Genomic DNA, 17,209 nt, shown 5'->3' on the forward strand with positions numbered 1-17,209 from the left:
TAAATACTACTTGTTTCCTTTCACATTTGTTTTTATTATAGTTTTCAATTGTTAGATTGAACAAATAAATATGTCTATTGGCTCACTTTTTTTTCACTGCAATTTAATTATCTAAGCATATGACTCGTCCGATGATTTGACGGAAAGCCATGATCTTTAAAGATACGCTTTGCCTTCAAATTTTTTTTTTTCCCATTTTCTTTTTTAAAGAAAAAATATAAAGGAACTTCAGCAAGGCATGGTGGAGAACTTAGCATGAACTCCGTGATCGCCGTGCATTAAAAAAAAAAAAACACACTAACGCAAACTACAAAGCAGCAACCCTGTCGCCTCAAGCGTACCTTTTTTCAGACAGGAATTAAAAGGGTTAATACCACTTTGTCCCCTCAAACTTTGGACGATTACTCACTTCAGTCTCTAAACTTCAAAATGGGACACTTAAGTCCCTAAACTTATAAATACCTCCCACTTAAGGAAAATTGTTAACAAATCCTGAATGCCGTTGGTGGTCGAAGTGTCCCATTTTATAAGAATTTAGGGATTTAAGTGTCCCATTTTATAAGTTTAGGGACTTAAGTGGGGGGTATTTATAAGTTTAGGAACTTAAGTGTCCCATTTTGAAGTTTAGGGATTGAAGTGGATAATCATCCAAAGTTTGGGGGCATAAAGTAGAATTAACCCGAATTAAAAGGCAAATCTTTCACCACGCACTGAAAGGAATTGAAAAAAAAACAAATAAATAAGCAACAAAGATAAACGACCCAGCAAACATGAGCTTAAAACGAGGATCAGTGTTAGTTGTCTACTTACTCAACTCTTTCAATTAGGTGAGCACTAGAAGAGGATCATCCGGCTTCTTCGTGCTTGGCCTTCCCTCCGCTGGACCGTCGTTTGCATGAATATCGATTATGGAGAACCACTTGTCCTTGGTCTTTCTATAGGTGAAGCCATGGTTTGGAAGGTACAAATCCTGAGATGCCAACCTTGTGGAATTGACATATAATTTGGAGGACAATGTGCTGGCATGCCAACTACGAACAAGAAGCCCAGAAATCGAACCGCTGGCATAAGATTCAATTCCCGGTATTCACGTCCCAAAACAATCCCAAAACCCTTCATCAGCTCCCAAAGACAGTTTAGTTTTTTGGGAATGAACTCGTGGACTGGAAAGTAGTTCTTGTTTGGTACTTAGCAACAATCTGCAGTACATGGAAAAATTAATATTTAATCCTACGTACAGGTATACACTTTACAGATGACAGAAAATTGGAAATAAATTTGGGAACGCCAAGGGATTAATTAATTACTTTGCCCCTGTAAAGGTTGTTGAAGTAGACACACGTCCCAAAGTGCCTTAAATTACTCCAGGCATTGTCCCAAGGGATTCTAGGCACAAGATCGTTGCAATAAACGATCCTCAAGCACTTGTGTATGCTGCTCTTAATGTTGGCTTCCATGAATGCTCTGAAATTGTCATCTACAACTCTTGGTTGACCAAAAGTTTAGACCTCGTCTAATCGCTCCAACAACTCCTTTTCTTTGTGATACGCCAAAATGGCTGGAAACAGAATTGCTAGTGCACCACCCAAGCTGTGACCTGTCCCCATAAATTTAGCCTTGGGATTGTTTTTCAAAGTATCTTTCAGAATTTCCCTGATGGCATAGTAAGCATATTCCTTATGAGGTTGGGTTATGTCCTTGGGCCAACCATGGCACTTTTGTAGATCAAGAGCTTTCATGAATCCAGAATGCACCCTTCCCACATTGGGAAGTCATAATAGGAGATATCCAGGCCTGTAATCCAATCATCAGCATCAAAGGGTGATTTACCTCTGAAGGCCACACATATCAGTTCCGAGTCCGTGTTCTCATTTTGTCGAAACAATAATGCCTTTGTTGTTGATTTCTCTCGTAAGCTAGCCACCACCAGTGCAAAACAAATAAAAGTACATCCATTGTTTCTTTTTATCTGTCATTTTATGATATCAAAAAAGCATTTATGAACTTTTTTTCAAATTTACCCTTGCTTACCCTTTCAACTTTCTTGAATTGGAACTCTAAATAATTAAATGCAGTATTTGTAGCATTAACAATAGAAGTAGTTGAAGAGATGAAGAATTAAATTGAAATGTGTCTATAAATTGGGATTGACCAACTCCATTACATAGTCATCTAAAGAAAATGGAGATCGATAAAGATATCAATGTTTCAAATTCTATAAAATTGTCCAACTCAAGTGTAGTGTTCAGTGGAGAAAAAAAGAAAGTTACTCTAAATTTTGACTTGAATGTACCTGCAGATCGTGGGTTCGACTTGAACAAATTTCCAGACGAAGGAGATGAAGCTTTTGCAGAAGAAGAATTCCAGCAAGTGGTTAGGATCATGTTAAGAGTTTATCTTCCCAAATTCTATTAACTCAAGGCCAATAAGACATGTCTCCTTCAAAGTCCTTTCTTGTTCGGCTTTATTTTGCTTCATATGATGGCCTACTATTATTTTACTTGATGTCATGGCTGCTTACACCATATAATAGGTAAAACTAAAATGGACAAGCAAAAAACAAATTACTGGCTTTTACTTGATGTCATGGCTGCTTATCACATGAATTGCAATTCCCACGGAAAAATACCAAAAACAAAGCATAGAGACACCGGAGAAGCATCAAATACGTGCTACTTTGAACCAAAACCCCAGAAAAAACAAAACAGCATATTTAGTCATTAATCATTACAAAATTAACTTGGCTATCAAAAACTTAAATAATCAAGAACTTCTTGCACTAATGTGGGATTACATTTCATCCGAGTAGGGAGTCGGCCACATCTTTCTAGCACTGCTTTCTTACTATGTGGGATCTTATATTTGTTGGAACCTTTTGCCTTCATGATTTCTATCATGCATGTCTGAAGTGTTAAGAATATTTTGTCAGATTCCACAGTGGAGAAAGCTTCAAATGACTTCACAACAGCATTAACAAGCTCATCAACTGTTGTACGTGCTTCCTTGTGTTGTAATGACTGAATTGCACGAAAGAACCCAAGATCTAAGACATTTAAATCCGGAGAATTTGCTGGTTGATACATCAAACGAATATCAAACCCATCTCTGTAGCTGCACGACAAAAATCAGCATCATCAATGCCAATGTGAGTTCTTGCATTATCTTGTTGAATAAATATTGGTTGCCTTAGATCATCTCTTGGCCACTTTGCTTTGATGGCAGGTAACACCTTTTCAATTAGAAACGATTTTATAACTTCTTTATTTATCGAAGTTATTGGTTTTGTTTCTAATGTGCCTGCAGATCTATTAACACTAGTTCTTTTGGCTGGCTCTTGAGTGATGAATGGGAAGATACCAATTTTTCCAGAGAAGATTTCAGTCCTTTGTGTATCAAATCTTGGACGACTTATAGCAGCTAAGAACATGACTTTTGGAATGAAATTTTTACTTTGACAAGTGCGTAATGGCTCTTCCTCATCTGGTAGCAAGTAATAGTTTTCAGACTTATTTGACATGTAGAACCATTTTTCATCGATATGAATAATGTTATGCATACCTATGAAAGTTGGATCATGTGGTATGCTGCAACTTTCCAGCATGGACAAACAAAATTGCAGTCGACATCTTTTGTTTTCTTCCTTCAAATATGGTTTTATGCCATTTGAGTGACGCCGTATAACTCCAATCTTTAGAAGTCTAAACAATGAGGTCTGATTTGTGTCTAAAGCGGAAGCTAAAGATCGAATAGATGTCCTCTTTGATAAGGGGGTCTCACGAAATCGAACCATGTCAATCTGAACTCTTTTTCGTCCACAATTTTTTGTCTTCCTATGACACACATCACCACTGTCGTTTGCTCGTTTCCAAATACGTTGAATAGTTCTCAGTGAAACTGAATAAGATGATGCCAATGTCAAGAGAGTACCTTTTTTCACTTTTCCAGCAACACTTTGTTTCAACAAAACACAATGTATTCTTTTGCGTTCTTTATTGGTCAAAGTTATAAGTTTCCTTGTGCGACCACCACTTTGTGCTTCTACCACTTCTAAATTTGGATTGTCATCACTGACGTTGTTATCTAGTTAAGAATAAAACAAAAATAAGAAGTTACTGGTACATAAAGGTAAATAGGAGTCAATAATATGGAAAGAAATTGTAATACCAGTATTCAAATTTGGTTCCGCCAATTCTATCACTTCGAGATTTACTTCTGTTTCATCTTCTGCACATGGCTCTTTGTTCAAGTCAAAAAGGAATTGACTTGAGGATATCTCAGTTGTTGGAGGACTTTGATTAAGGTTGAAGTCAAGAACAAAACCTTCTTCAATAATGCAAATTAAGATCTGGCAATTGATATTGCAATTCCTCTGTAGCAGCTTCTTGAGCTCTTCAGTCTTCATGAATGTTAGAATCTGCCCATGAATTATTTAAATCGATTTCAAGTACAGGCATCTGATATCTTTGAATTGAACCCATGGATAAAGTAAGTTGTTTTGAATAGATTTAACATCCAGCATACTTATAATGTCAAAGTCTTTTGTTTTTTGGAGAAAATTTTTTGGTGGGAATTAATATTCAAATTTTGAGATCTATGAAAACAAATTTGGTGGGAACTATTCAGATTTTCAGATTTAATCTATTGATTGAGAAATGTGAGAGAGAGTAAATGACAGGTAGTATTAATTAGGTATAGTTGAAGAGAGATAAAGGGTAATTTTGAGAAGTAAAGTAAAACTTTTGTTGACTTTTAGAAAATAACTAACTTTCTTAATCTAAGAGAATTAGTTATTCAGGCCATCTAATAAGGAACGGAGGGAGTAAAAAAAAAAAAGTAAAAGGAGGATCAGTTCCGATTGAAAGACAACACTTAACCATAAAATTAACAGCAATTTAGAACTCCAGGTTGATATTATTTGTATCCCATATGTAGCCTTTTGAGTCCGGAATATTATTGTTTTAACGTGGAATCTTACCTACTCCTACTAGGAGAATACGGTTTCGAATGCTCAAAAGTTATGAAACTCATGCTTAATAAAAAGCTGTATATCCCTAACTAATTTTTGTAAACAAGTGTTGTCCAATAATTGATTATTGCAAATCCCTCTTTGATAAGGCAGCCATTAAAATTTAAAAGTAAGGCAGGAATAAGGAATACTTGCCGTTCCAGAAATGGTAAAATCCCAGGAACTTCATCTGTAAAAGTAGTTTAACGAGGTCATCAATTGCCAGTACATGATATCTTAACACATTGCTAATATGTAAGAAACAAAACAAACACACCAACACGTAATACATATAGAAAATTGAAACTAAAACTGTTTTACCTTCCAGCTTTGCGATACTACAGCTTCATTACAAGCGGAGTTCTCGTAAGAGAGTTTGGCAGCCATAATTGCGAGAGCGGGATTATATCTAGTATCCCCAATTGGGATGTTCTCGTCCAACTTTTCCCTGTCGTCTAGAAGTTCAACTATCGACAGGTACTTGGATGTATTTCTATCTGGGATTTTTTCTGGTCGGCGCCCTATAAAAGATAAAAATGGATAAAACCTCACGGCCTTAGTTAAAGGAATAACCTACGACACACGTAAGCTATCTAGAATGTTATGCCGTACCAAAAAAAAACGATGACTAAGTTCTTATTCCTTCCACAGTATAAGTGTTCGATCGATTTGTTAACTAGGCGCAAGTCAGACATCAAGACCTTCTCTAGCATCAAATATCAGTATATGGATCTTAATTAATTAACGTTCATGCTTTACATTATGCAAGTGTAACTAGAGTCACTGCTGCAATTTAATTTGAAATCTAGTCTGCGTTTGTTCAACAGGTTTGTTCTTGCTATGTGACAGTGTACTAGGTTTTGAGACTTGCGTTTTGGAGAAACCCCACTTACTCGAGGTATTAATAGGGAACAAAAGAATACTGTTCCTATCACAAATTCAAAACATGGTTTGTAGGATTTGGAAGATGGTGGGAGAACTTCCACATAAAATGTTGGGATAATACCTCGCCCAAAGATTAACTCACGAATCAGCACACTCACGATAAACAGAAATGCATGCATGCCCTTATGTTTGGCATTTTGCTAGCTCTGTTCTTATCGATCCACGCTCATGAATAAGCCAAAAAGCAAATAATATTTGCACTGAGAAAATTAGGTAGCAAGAAACTTGGAAAAAGTCAGGCAAAAGAAAGAAAAGCAAGACCAATAACTAATTAGGAAATTAAGTAGCAGAGTCTACCCCGAAGGATTTTGAAGATTAGCCCCAAAAAACCGCCATTCACGTGCAGCAGGTTAAGCCACTGCTCGATTGCATACCCCAACCATTTTAGTGGTTTTGCGAATAGTTTCAAGATAATTTGCAAGTGGCAATTATGATCAACCTTTTTGTCCCTTTTCGGGTTTCAATATATCTTCTATTGTCTGCATGGCTGGAGAACAAGAAAAGAACGAGATCGATGGTTCTGGCTTCCTCCGGAACTAGCAGCAGAGAGTTGCTAGCAAATGACTTGTCGCAAGTTTTTTGGGAAGCCATTGTAGATTCAACTCTAAAAGCCGGGAGATTAATTAATAGATAAAAGGTTCAGCTAGCCGCTAGGATATAGTACTGTGGTTGGACAGGGATAGACCAATGCATAGCGGACCAGCATATATAGAGAGATCAGCGATTTAAGGTATCCAGATTTTCTTCCAAGTTCATTTCCTCGATCGATCTAGTGATCTGTCTTTCTTTTTTCTTTTTTTGGTGATTGTACTCACGCCTATGGAAAACCTGAATCCCACGTTGCGCATTTTGTCAACATTCATTTAGATATGAAGTTGTTGACATAATTAAATCAAAGTTTAAAAGTTCATACTTTCCTAAGTTTTATTAGAAAGCTTGTATTTTAGTCAAGTTTTGGTAATTCACATACTTCGAGTATTCAGAACTTTTTTTGGTAATTTTTGTCATATTTGTTTATTATTACTAAGTTTTGTGATTTTATTTTGTCTCTTGCATTCACCTCTTGAAAAAAAAAAAAAGTTTTGTGAGTTATATATGTTACCTATGTATAGGGTGGTTTGTTATCTTATGTTACCTACGTATTCTCCAATTATATGATGCAAATTAAACGTTAAGCACCTATAAGTGGTGATTGTCAACTAATCTTCATCCTCCTTTTTGATTCTGCAAGCCCATTAATCGTAGGCGCACTATGGGGCCTTGAATCAGCTCTCCTTGCTTTCACCAGACACATTTTGCTTTTCTTTCGCCAGCGGTCTACCTCATGATTTGCCTCCGTTCTATCAAGTTCGAGTAAAATGCCGGCTTTTGGAGTTACTATGGGGATTAGATTTATTTGCGTAAATCCTTATTTCTGTAAGAAAATGTCAGAAAGAGTAAAATGTCAAGCCACTGATGTGACTGCTTCAGCCAAGAGGTAAGAGGAGTTTGTGGGCTGGCCGGGTAGGACTTCTGAGTTACTCACATATATAGGTTTCAGGATAGTCCATTGGAAGACATTTTTCAAGTTATTATTTTCGAAAAGTTTGTAATTCAAAAACAATCAAAAGAAGATAGAGATGGGTGAAAAAAATTACGTGCTTCATACAAATGAGGAACTAGAAAAGGGCAAGCGCAAAATGCAAGGGGACTCTATAGTTTTCACTTTTCCCCTAGTAGTGCCAAAGAGAAACCTCTTGGCACCAAAATTTTAAGCGTCTTAATAGAAGTCGTGTTTCACTAATTGAAATTCATTAACTTGTGAGTAGTTTTGTACCAACCAATCACTTCCTCTAAAAGAGATTAGCTTGGGGCAGTCGCACTTGCAATTTTTCTCCATTCGGCAATCATTTCCTCTGAAGAAAATTAGACATGTAGTTTCTCTCTCAAAGTTAAGAAAAGTGAAAAAGCCCTAAACATTACTTAGACATGCAACATATGGTTTGTTTGGATAGTCAACTTATTCCAAATAATATTTCGCTTGCATCATAAATATATTTTTCAATCCATTTTTTTATATTTCTAATCACCTTTTTATCTCATATACCTCACATCTCAAAAAATGCTACAGTAATTATTCCAAATAATACCCTACCCAAACAGATCCATGTCAGTTACGAAATTAGTGACAGTCACGACTATCCTCGGAGTTGTCGAAAGACCCACCCACGCGCTTGCAAACAGTTTTGTACTAACCAATTCCTCCCCGTCCGTCTATAGCAAATTAAGACGGACACGTGTAATTTCTCTCTGAATTTGGCAAAATCGAAAAAAAGAAAAACGTTAGACATTACTAGCTGTGCATTTCATAATAGTCTACCCGGCAAATTTCTACCAATAATGCTCAATATTTTTTTATTTTAGAATGGAAATAATTTCTTATTTCAAAAAATGAAAAATAATACTCATAAAAAATATTTCACTTTCATTTTTCCTTGTTTGTCCTTATTAATAATTCCTTTTAATGTTTAAATATATTGGTATTTTCTTTTTAAAATGTTTGAACATTTGCGAATTATCATAGAATTTATTTAGTAAAAATAACTTATATAATTTCCATATTTACATGCAATTGTAATAGTTATAATTGGTTATAAAATATTAAAGTCTTATAAATAATATTCATAAATACCAAAAATAAATATGATTCATTAATCCACATTTGTAATATGATCCTATCTATGTTTATAGATATTGAGTTAATATTAAGTCTCCAGTAGCAAGTGACCTAACAAATTACACATAAAAGTAAAAAAATTTGAAAAAAGATTGCGAACTGATCTAATAGAATTAAATTTAAAATAAACTTTGTGTTTTAAAATAGAACCTAAACCAAGGGGTTTGTTTGGATAGTGCTTTTATCCCAAATAATATTTCGCTTGCATCATAAACACATTTCGCAACCCACCCTTTTATATTTCCAATCACCTTTTTATCTCTGTTTTCAAACTCGGACCGGACCGGCCGGTTCGACCGGTTGAACCGGGAACCGGCCAGTTGACCGGTCCGAGTTAATCTTAAAAACCGGGAAATCAACAACTCGGTCAACCCAGGTCAAAACCCGGGTTTGACCGGGGTTTTGACCCGGTTTGACCGGAAAAATGAACCCGGTCTTTTTTTTTTTTTTTACTTTTTTTGAAAGGGCAGAATATTTTTAATATGATGTTTTGATCCTTAAGTTGTTAAAAATTATTAACATATCTCAAATATTTCATACTTTATAAATGTTATCTTAAAGTTTGGTGTTATTTTTCAATTAAGTCCATAATTTTAATTCTAAACTTGTTAATGCTTATTCAATAATATAAATTGCTACTTGATTGCTCTAATTTATTTGTATTTTCTTATTAAATATATTTGAAACATCAAATATATATGAATATACCTTTATTAATATTAACATGTTATTAAGTATTTTACATATAATATTTTAATTTTTAAATAAATTTTATTTATGACGTCATCCGGTTCAACCCCTATCGAACCCAGTTGAACCCATTGACCCCTGACCCCTGAGCTCGACCGAGTCGATATCCGGTCCGGTTCTGAAAACATAGCTTTTTATCTCACATACATCACATCACAAAAAGTGTTACAGTAATTATTCCAAATAATATTTCAAATAATACATTATCCAAACAAACACCTTGTTAGTGACCTTTGATCAATGATGAATCAAAAGTTAGGATAAAAAGTTTACAATTATAAAACAAAATTTAATACAGAATCTAATCCATGTTACTAGTCGTTGATCGATAATCAATTATAAAACAAAATTTAATAAAGAATCTAATCCATGTTACTAGTCATCGATCGATAATAAATCAATGAATAATACAAAAAAGATTTTCAATTTTAAAACCTAAATGTCATTACCAGTTGTTGATCACTGACCGAGGTAAAAAGAAAAACAAAATTTTGTGCCATTACATCCAATCAGATGGCAACTGCTGGAAATTGAAAAAAAAAAAAAAAAATCCCTTCACAGCATCCAAATCGGATCCAGCAAAGGTATTAAATAATAAAAAAAAAAACCTTTTCCCTGTAAAAAAAAAATATATCTCACGAAGTTTTGACACATTATAAAAAAAAGTGAAAAGGATATTAGTATTTTCATGGTGATCACATTTTAGATATGTATGTGGGGAAGAGATTTCCACTAAACATTAAAAAATGTGACATTGAAATGAGCATTATTGATAGAAATTTGTCAGTCCACCCGCTAAAGTTTTCCAAAGCAATAATTCATAGAGGGCACGTTAAACTTTAATATTCAAAGAACAATTAAGTAATATTAATAGAGGAACTTTATTGCCCATCAGTGTACGGCAAAGTTTTCCAAAGTCCTTGTCATGGACGACTGACGGAACAACTATCACCACGCAGCTCAAAGTTAGACCACTGCAAAACTTGTGATCCATAATTATTTCCAGTGTGGCCACCGTTTAGGTGGACCGAGAAGAAGCGTTAAAAAAAAAAAACAAAAAAAAAAAACAGAGAGTTTGTTTTGAAGTCGTAAATGTAATCAATGGGTAAAAGGCGGTGGCGGGCTAATATAAATGGCAGTTAACGTCGGTAATTCGGGATTGTACAGCAACAGCAGTTTGATAGGCCTTCGAATGTTATGCATATATTGTCGAGATTCAGTTTATGCAATCGGCCCTCGACTGTTTGTCACGCGGATTTCCATGTTCATGCATTAGCACACATGACCCTTAGGTATTGTTTAGGCTTCAATATTTTCATTTCGATGGAGGAAATTTTTTACATGTTTTTCGACCATTCATATACACATAAATGGGATGAATCCCACCGGTCGACTTCCCAAGGAAGATAATTCGTCCGGTTTGTCCTGCGATGACGTTCCTTCTGCCAACAAATTCTTATGACCGTCCAACGGTGTCCGGAAAAGGTAGCCAGTATTACCCAGAAAGAAAGTTTGGTTGCCAGTAACCCGAATCCGCAGGATGGACGCCAGATTGATTTGATTTATGAATGAATAGAACCGAAACAGGGCAAAACGAGTGCCTTTATAGCAAGAAATTAAAAGCACTTTGAAAACACACAAGGGCTGGGTAATTTGGGCTAAGTGGGTTAAGATCCTCTGCATTGAAATTGAAATTCTTTTTATTGGTCTCTTCATTTGTTCATATCTCAATTTATATAATTGAAATTCTTTCAATTGGTCTCTCCATGTATTCATATCTCAATTTATATAATATTATAAAATTATGCGATTGTATCATTATATTTCTTTTGATATCTAAATCAAAAAAAAAATATTTTGACATTCTATTTACATGAAGCATTTGAATGGTGGAAATGGATCAAATTTGTGACAAAATTTGTAATGATTAATCAAACGGCAAAACTTGCTCAATTTCATATAAAATTTTACTTATAACTAATACGAGTAATAAATAAATAATTTTTAGATTAATTTTATTAAGGTTTAATGGGAGAAGTTCTCTCAATCCAATGCAATGGAGAGGAGTCTAGCTTTGTCTAAGCCTTTCCTACCTGCATGTTGCAAGTCTCTTCATCAGCTGAGGCAATTCCAACTCACCTCATGCCCGCGACCAAATAGGCAAAATTGCCCACATCACTTCGTTACTTCTCCTATCCGATCCTTCAAGAGTCCACGGATGGCTGAAATGCTCTGAAGTAGCATCTTCTTTTTGTGGGGGGGGGACACAATCCATGTCCGGCGGAGCTACATCACAATCACAAACTGACTAAACAAATTTGTCTTAATATGGCTAGTCTATTAGCCGAACACCTCAGTTTTGATGTTAGGATGATAGTATTTTAACAGTGCATACTTTGAATTACGTATAATTTGACATAAATTTCTTTTTGGCAGGCATTAAGGATTTGTTAGGAGCAGACATTCTAGGGGTTTTGATTTCTTGTTAATGGCCATTTGCCTTCCCTTGGATCAACCAATCAAAAAAGGAAGAATAAACCTACGTGTTAGTGCCGTAGTTAATTTATCCTGCCTTTGGTTTAGTGCGACAATGAATGTTTTCCTTGATTGTCCATTCATGACCAACCACGTACTGGAAAACTGAAGGGAGTTCGACTTGGGATTCAGCTCTTTTATTGATATGCAGACATGAGCAAAGTACAAAGATGGCGGTAGCATTCCACTTAGATTTGACCACAAACCTCAACCATAACCTAATCGCTTCGATTACTTGAATGCACGCAGAAAGCACAGTAGAACATTATTACTTGCACTAGGTGTAGAGCAGATGCGTACACCCAGGCACAGGGACGAACTTCTGATGATGGAGCTTGCTAACTTATACAAGAGGATCAAGTTCAGTTGCCCACTTATTTTTGGTCTTTCCTTCAGTCGATGAACCACCAGTACCATATAACTCCGTTGATGCCAGCCTTGTCGAATCAACGTAGTCAGGCGGACAATGTGCCGGTACGCCGCCAAATAAGAGGCATACAACTCTAAGCAATTGCATGAGACCAGTTTCCTTGTAATCAGACCCCCAAACGCATCCTTTTATGAAGCTTCTTATCAGTTCCCAAACAGAGTTTATGATCTTAGGTATGAGCCATAAGATCGAGAAGTAGTTCTTGTTTGGCACTTCGTCAACAGTCTTGCAGCACAATCATAACACAAACAAATTAATCCAGTTAAAAAAAATGAAAAAAAAAATCCGTTCTGATCAGTGATAGTTTGCAATATAGATAGAGAAACTAAAGAGAGGGAGATGGATGGACGTGCTCACTTTGCCTTTGAAGAAGCTGTTGAAATACGCACACGTCCCAAAGTGTTTAAACTCAGTGACGGAGTTATCAGAGGGGACTCGAGGCACAATATCGTTGCAATAAACTGTCCTATAGTAATTAGGGAGCAGGTTATTGTTAATTTGGTCTTCCATGAACTTTCCAAACTGCTCATTTCCCACCCTTGGTTGCCCGAAAGTGTAGACCCCGTCCAATCGCTCCAACATCGACGTTTCCCCATGATACGCCAAAATTGCTGGAAACAGAATTGCTAGGGCACCGCCCAGGCTATGACCCGTGACTATGAATTTGGCCTTGTCATTCTTCTTCAGAAGCTCTTTCAGCTTTTCCCTAACGGTGTAGTAAGCATAGTCGTGGCCGCCAAATATTTGGATCAAGTTCTTGGGCCAACCCGTGAGCTTCTGCTGGCCGAGTGCTTTGAGGAATCCGGCATGCACCTTTCCCAGCCCGGGGAACTCGTACCATGACAGATCAACGTCTGAAATCCAATCTAGAGTGTCGAAGGGCGAAGTGCCCCTGAAGGCCACCACGATCCTTTCCGAATCGGTGTTTTCATCTTTCCGGAACAAGAATCCTTGTGTTGTTGCTTTCTTTTGATAATCTGTCAAACAGGAAAGATTTTGCATAATAACAGTGGTCGTTACTGGGGAGTCGATCGACGATTATAAGCTCGGGATAATTTCAGGATTTCTAACAATTTCACTGAGCCGCCCCTGAGGTTTTGAAAATTACACATCCCTCCCTTAATTTGATAGTTTTAGTAACAAAACATTAAAATGATATTGACTTGGTCAAATTTTTAAATGAATACCCAAAAATACCCTTATGTAATAAGTTTTAATTTACTTCTCTATGGAATTATAAGATTATCTAATGTAATTATAAGGAAAATGTATGGAATTTTTCATATCCATATCTATTATTTGATAAACGACTATAATAATAATTTTATCACTATGATAAGATACTTTTGATGGTATTTAATTATGAATTTAGATTTATAAGATAGAAAATAAAATGTTGAAATAATTGATTTAGAGTTTATGAATTTTTGAGTAATGGGATTATCATAATTTAGTAGTGATTTTGGGCATTTCCTTTTGATTTATTGTTAATTTTAATACCAAAAAAATAGAAAACAAAGATTGGCCAAAAAAAAAAGTCATCAAAAAAATCATTAGTTAGACATTTGGTTACAATAGAAACTAGTTATAATAGTGATAATTTTATAATTTTTGGCAAAAAATTAAAATAAAAAAGAATAAGAAGGAAAAAGAATGAAAAAATAATTTTAAAGTCATTCTAAATATAAGCATACGAAACAAGAGAATTTTATTAAAATATTTAATGATAGTATTGTCATTTTAAATGACAATATAGGCATGTATAATTTTTCAAATCTCAAAGAACCTCAATGAAATTGTCAGAAACCTCAGAATTATCCCTATAAACTAACACAAATATACTAGTTACTTGATAAGGCTTAGGACTTGGGTAGGAAATAATTACCGTTCCAGAAATCGTAAAACGCCACGAAATCCATCTGCCAAAGTTTTTTAAACCCGATTTCGTTAATTATCAGGATGCTGGACTTCAAAGAGGAAAAAAAAGGGAGAGGAAGAGAAAAAGATTAATGTCGTCATTACCTTCCAGTGGTCGGTGACGGTGGATTCAATAAAAGCCTTGTTCTCATAAGCAACTTTGGCAGCCATTACTGAGAGATGGGGATTATATCTACTATCCCCTGCTGCGATGTTCTCATCCAAATCTTGCCGCAAGTCCAGAAATGCTAGAACCGACAGGTACTTGGCCGATGTCTTGTCCGGGATGCCTATGACTTGACCTACAATTGAAAATGAAAACGAATTGAAACTGAGTCTTAATTGGATCGAAAGAGCCACTATAATGGCTCAAGTTTGGTGGTCTAATGATTACAAGCTGCAGAATACGAGAAGATTAGTGATATACTAGTGCTGCAAAATAGAGAGAATTTAAAATCTTTAGTTCTTCACAGATAGATTGTACACTTTAATCACACATTAGGTCAAGAACGCTCTTGATTATCCGTCTATGCTATTTAGATCTAGCAGGCTATATTTCCAACTTTGTAAGACAACTTCTACACAAATTTTTAGGATCAGAAAATTCTTTTTTGAACCTTCATGGTTTGTAAATCATAATCAGATATTCTGGGTAATGTACTGTCGGTTCCAGGTGGCGGAGTGGGAATAATCATTACGATGGAAACTTTCCTATTTCTACAGATATTCTTTTTTCACTTCTGTTGAATATGATCTACAAAATCAGTAGAGACAAATCCCAAAATCAGGTGTTCTTTTGATCTTTTTTTTTTTTTTTTGGGGAGGGGTGGGGTGGGGGGAGGAGGGCATCGCCTTTTTTGCCATGATATCTCATTAGCATGCATCACAAATCCTTGAATCTACAGATTCTGAACCGAATTTTTGTTCAATAGGAAGGAACTCGAGTATTAGAGTTTTCTAATTTAACATTTTCGTAAATAAGTAGAAGCACAAAAACTGATCAACTCTATATATATATATATTCACACTGATGAACGGTGTCCTGCTGTATCACTTGCGAATTTACTTATTGCTTCAGGATATTACATACCAATTGTTAAAACCAGAAATGAGGACAAAGAACTTCTTTGGAACTTTAACTCTCTCTTAAGCTACGCATGACTACGGTTAACCATTTTTTAGCATAATAAACCTTTTACGCCTTTTTATCTGTCTAACCATTCACTTCATCAAAAAATAATAACTTCATGCAATTGTTAATTTTTAACCCGCAACTATCGATCCAGTGTCCACCTCCGCCTCCCATTCAATAGGTTTTATCGTTTTAAATATTAGGCTCTGAAATCATATGTGATTGAAAGCTAAAAGTTTCATCTCTATTCTTTGCTCCAAAAGCCAAAAGTTTTGTCTTTAGTTTATTCTCTTTTTTTTCCCCCCTTTTTAAATAAATGAGAGTCCACATAATAAAATTATAAATATTTTAAATTACCTGTTGAAATCTTTTTCTCAGAAAATTATGTTTTCGGTTCATATTATTTTAAAAAGATCGTGTGCATTCCGTAGTAATCCAAACCGAAAGAGATGCGGATCATGGGCTCTGATGTGGTTGTGACCTTATTCTGCAAGGCATTTGTACCGTTGTTCGCTTTCTGCAGATGTTCAAAGAACTGCCTTGGCCGTCTCTAATGATAAAAGGATAAGATGCTGGAATTGAATTACCCTTCAAGCATGATAATTTTCCCATAATAGATGCACGGGATGGGTGGCGGCATAATATACACTACATGTAATGGAAGATATCCATGCATGCATAAATGCAAAAACATGAATTATAGTCAGCTCATGGACGACTTGAAATTCCCAAAGCCATATTCCCTAGCTATATATCAAAACAAAAGCTCATGAGTTGTCCAAAAAGGTTCTGCAGTGAGCAAAGTTGTAAACGTCAGTGGAAAGAAATGAAGAAGAATATTATAGAAGACGACGTAAGTAGTAAAGTAAAATCATTAACCGACGAGGGGATTAGTAGAGTCTACCAGTCACTAGGTTGTAGATAAGCACGAAGATGTTGGTATTCATGTGCAGCAGGTTAAGCCACTGCTCAAGCAAGTTCCCTAACCATGCCAAGGGTTTTGCGACTAGTCGTAAAAGTATTTGCGCTAATACCGTAAGAAATATGATCCATCTAGGCGCAAAAGGCATCTTAGTCCCTTTGGGAACGTCCACAAATTTTCTGTTGTGTATGTTACTGGAGAACAGGAAGCAAACGAGATCGATGAGGCCAGCTTTCTCTGGACTTAGCAGCATATAATTGCTGCAAAATGACTTGTTGCAAGCCATTTTTTCCTGACCGAGATCAACCATTGAAGTAATTGATCAGAACTAAGATGATAAAATTGGTTCACTAGCTAGTTCTACTAGTTGGATTTGGAGAAAGCCTTGAATCTGCAAGACCCTATATATAGAGAGGGAGCCATTAGTGTTTGCCCTGCTCAAGATTTTTTTTTTTCCTCTTTCTTTCTTCTTTTAGGTAATTATGCTCACGCACGTGGGGAACGTTTCCTACTGTTTCAGCTACTTATTTCGGCTACTTATTTACATCGGTTCAGCTACCTGCTGTTGATGATAATTAGGGCTGCGAGCGGCTCGAATACGAGTTTTATTCGAGTTTGGTCAATATCGAATTCGAATCGAGTTCGAGTTAATCAAGTGAAGCTTGAGCGTAAAAATATTAAACTCGTTGGTTTGCGAGCTGGATTTTATGTTTATTTTTTATTTTATATTTTAATAGTAAAATTACATATATATCCCTAATATTTTATTTGTTAAAAAAATTATTATTTGATTCATAAAAAATAAAAAATAATTATTTTATTTTTTAAACTCAAAGCTCGAGTTCGAACTCGAGTTC

At 35.6% G+C, this 17,209-nt stretch overlaps 1 protein-coding gene across 2 annotated transcripts; it reads right to left on the bottom strand.

Moving 5' to 3' along the window:
- Positions 1-12,051: 12,051 nt before the first annotated feature.
- On the bottom strand, positions 12,052-16,734 carry LOC113753236. 2 transcript variants are annotated; one of them, XM_027297340.1, is made up of 6 exons: positions 16,335-16,426; positions 15,788-16,219; positions 14,404-14,600; positions 14,267-14,300; positions 12,739-13,358; positions 12,052-12,606 (listed from the first exon to the last, which is right to left on the bottom strand). In XM_027297340.1, exons 3-6 carry the CDS (start codon positions 14,467-14,469, stop codon positions 12,295-12,297), a joined length of 1,032 nt encoding a protein of 343 aa, XP_027153141.1. In that variant the 5' UTR covers positions 14,470-14,600; positions 15,788-16,219; positions 16,335-16,426; the 3' UTR covers positions 12,052-12,294. The 2 variants fall into 2 exon arrangements, with proteins under 2 accessions (XP_027153141.1, XP_027153140.1); XM_027297339.1 differs by lacking the exon at positions 15,788-16,219 and having other exon boundaries at positions 16,335-16,734.
- Between the last annotated feature and the right edge of the window lie 475 nt (positions 16,735-17,209).

Source organism: Coffea eugenioides, chromosome 11 (genome assembly GCF_003713205.1).
Source record: "Coffea eugenioides isolate CCC68of chromosome 11, Ceug_1.0, whole genome shotgun sequence".
Taxonomy (NCBI): Eukaryota; Viridiplantae; Streptophyta; class Magnoliopsida; order Gentianales; family Rubiaceae; genus Coffea; species Coffea eugenioides.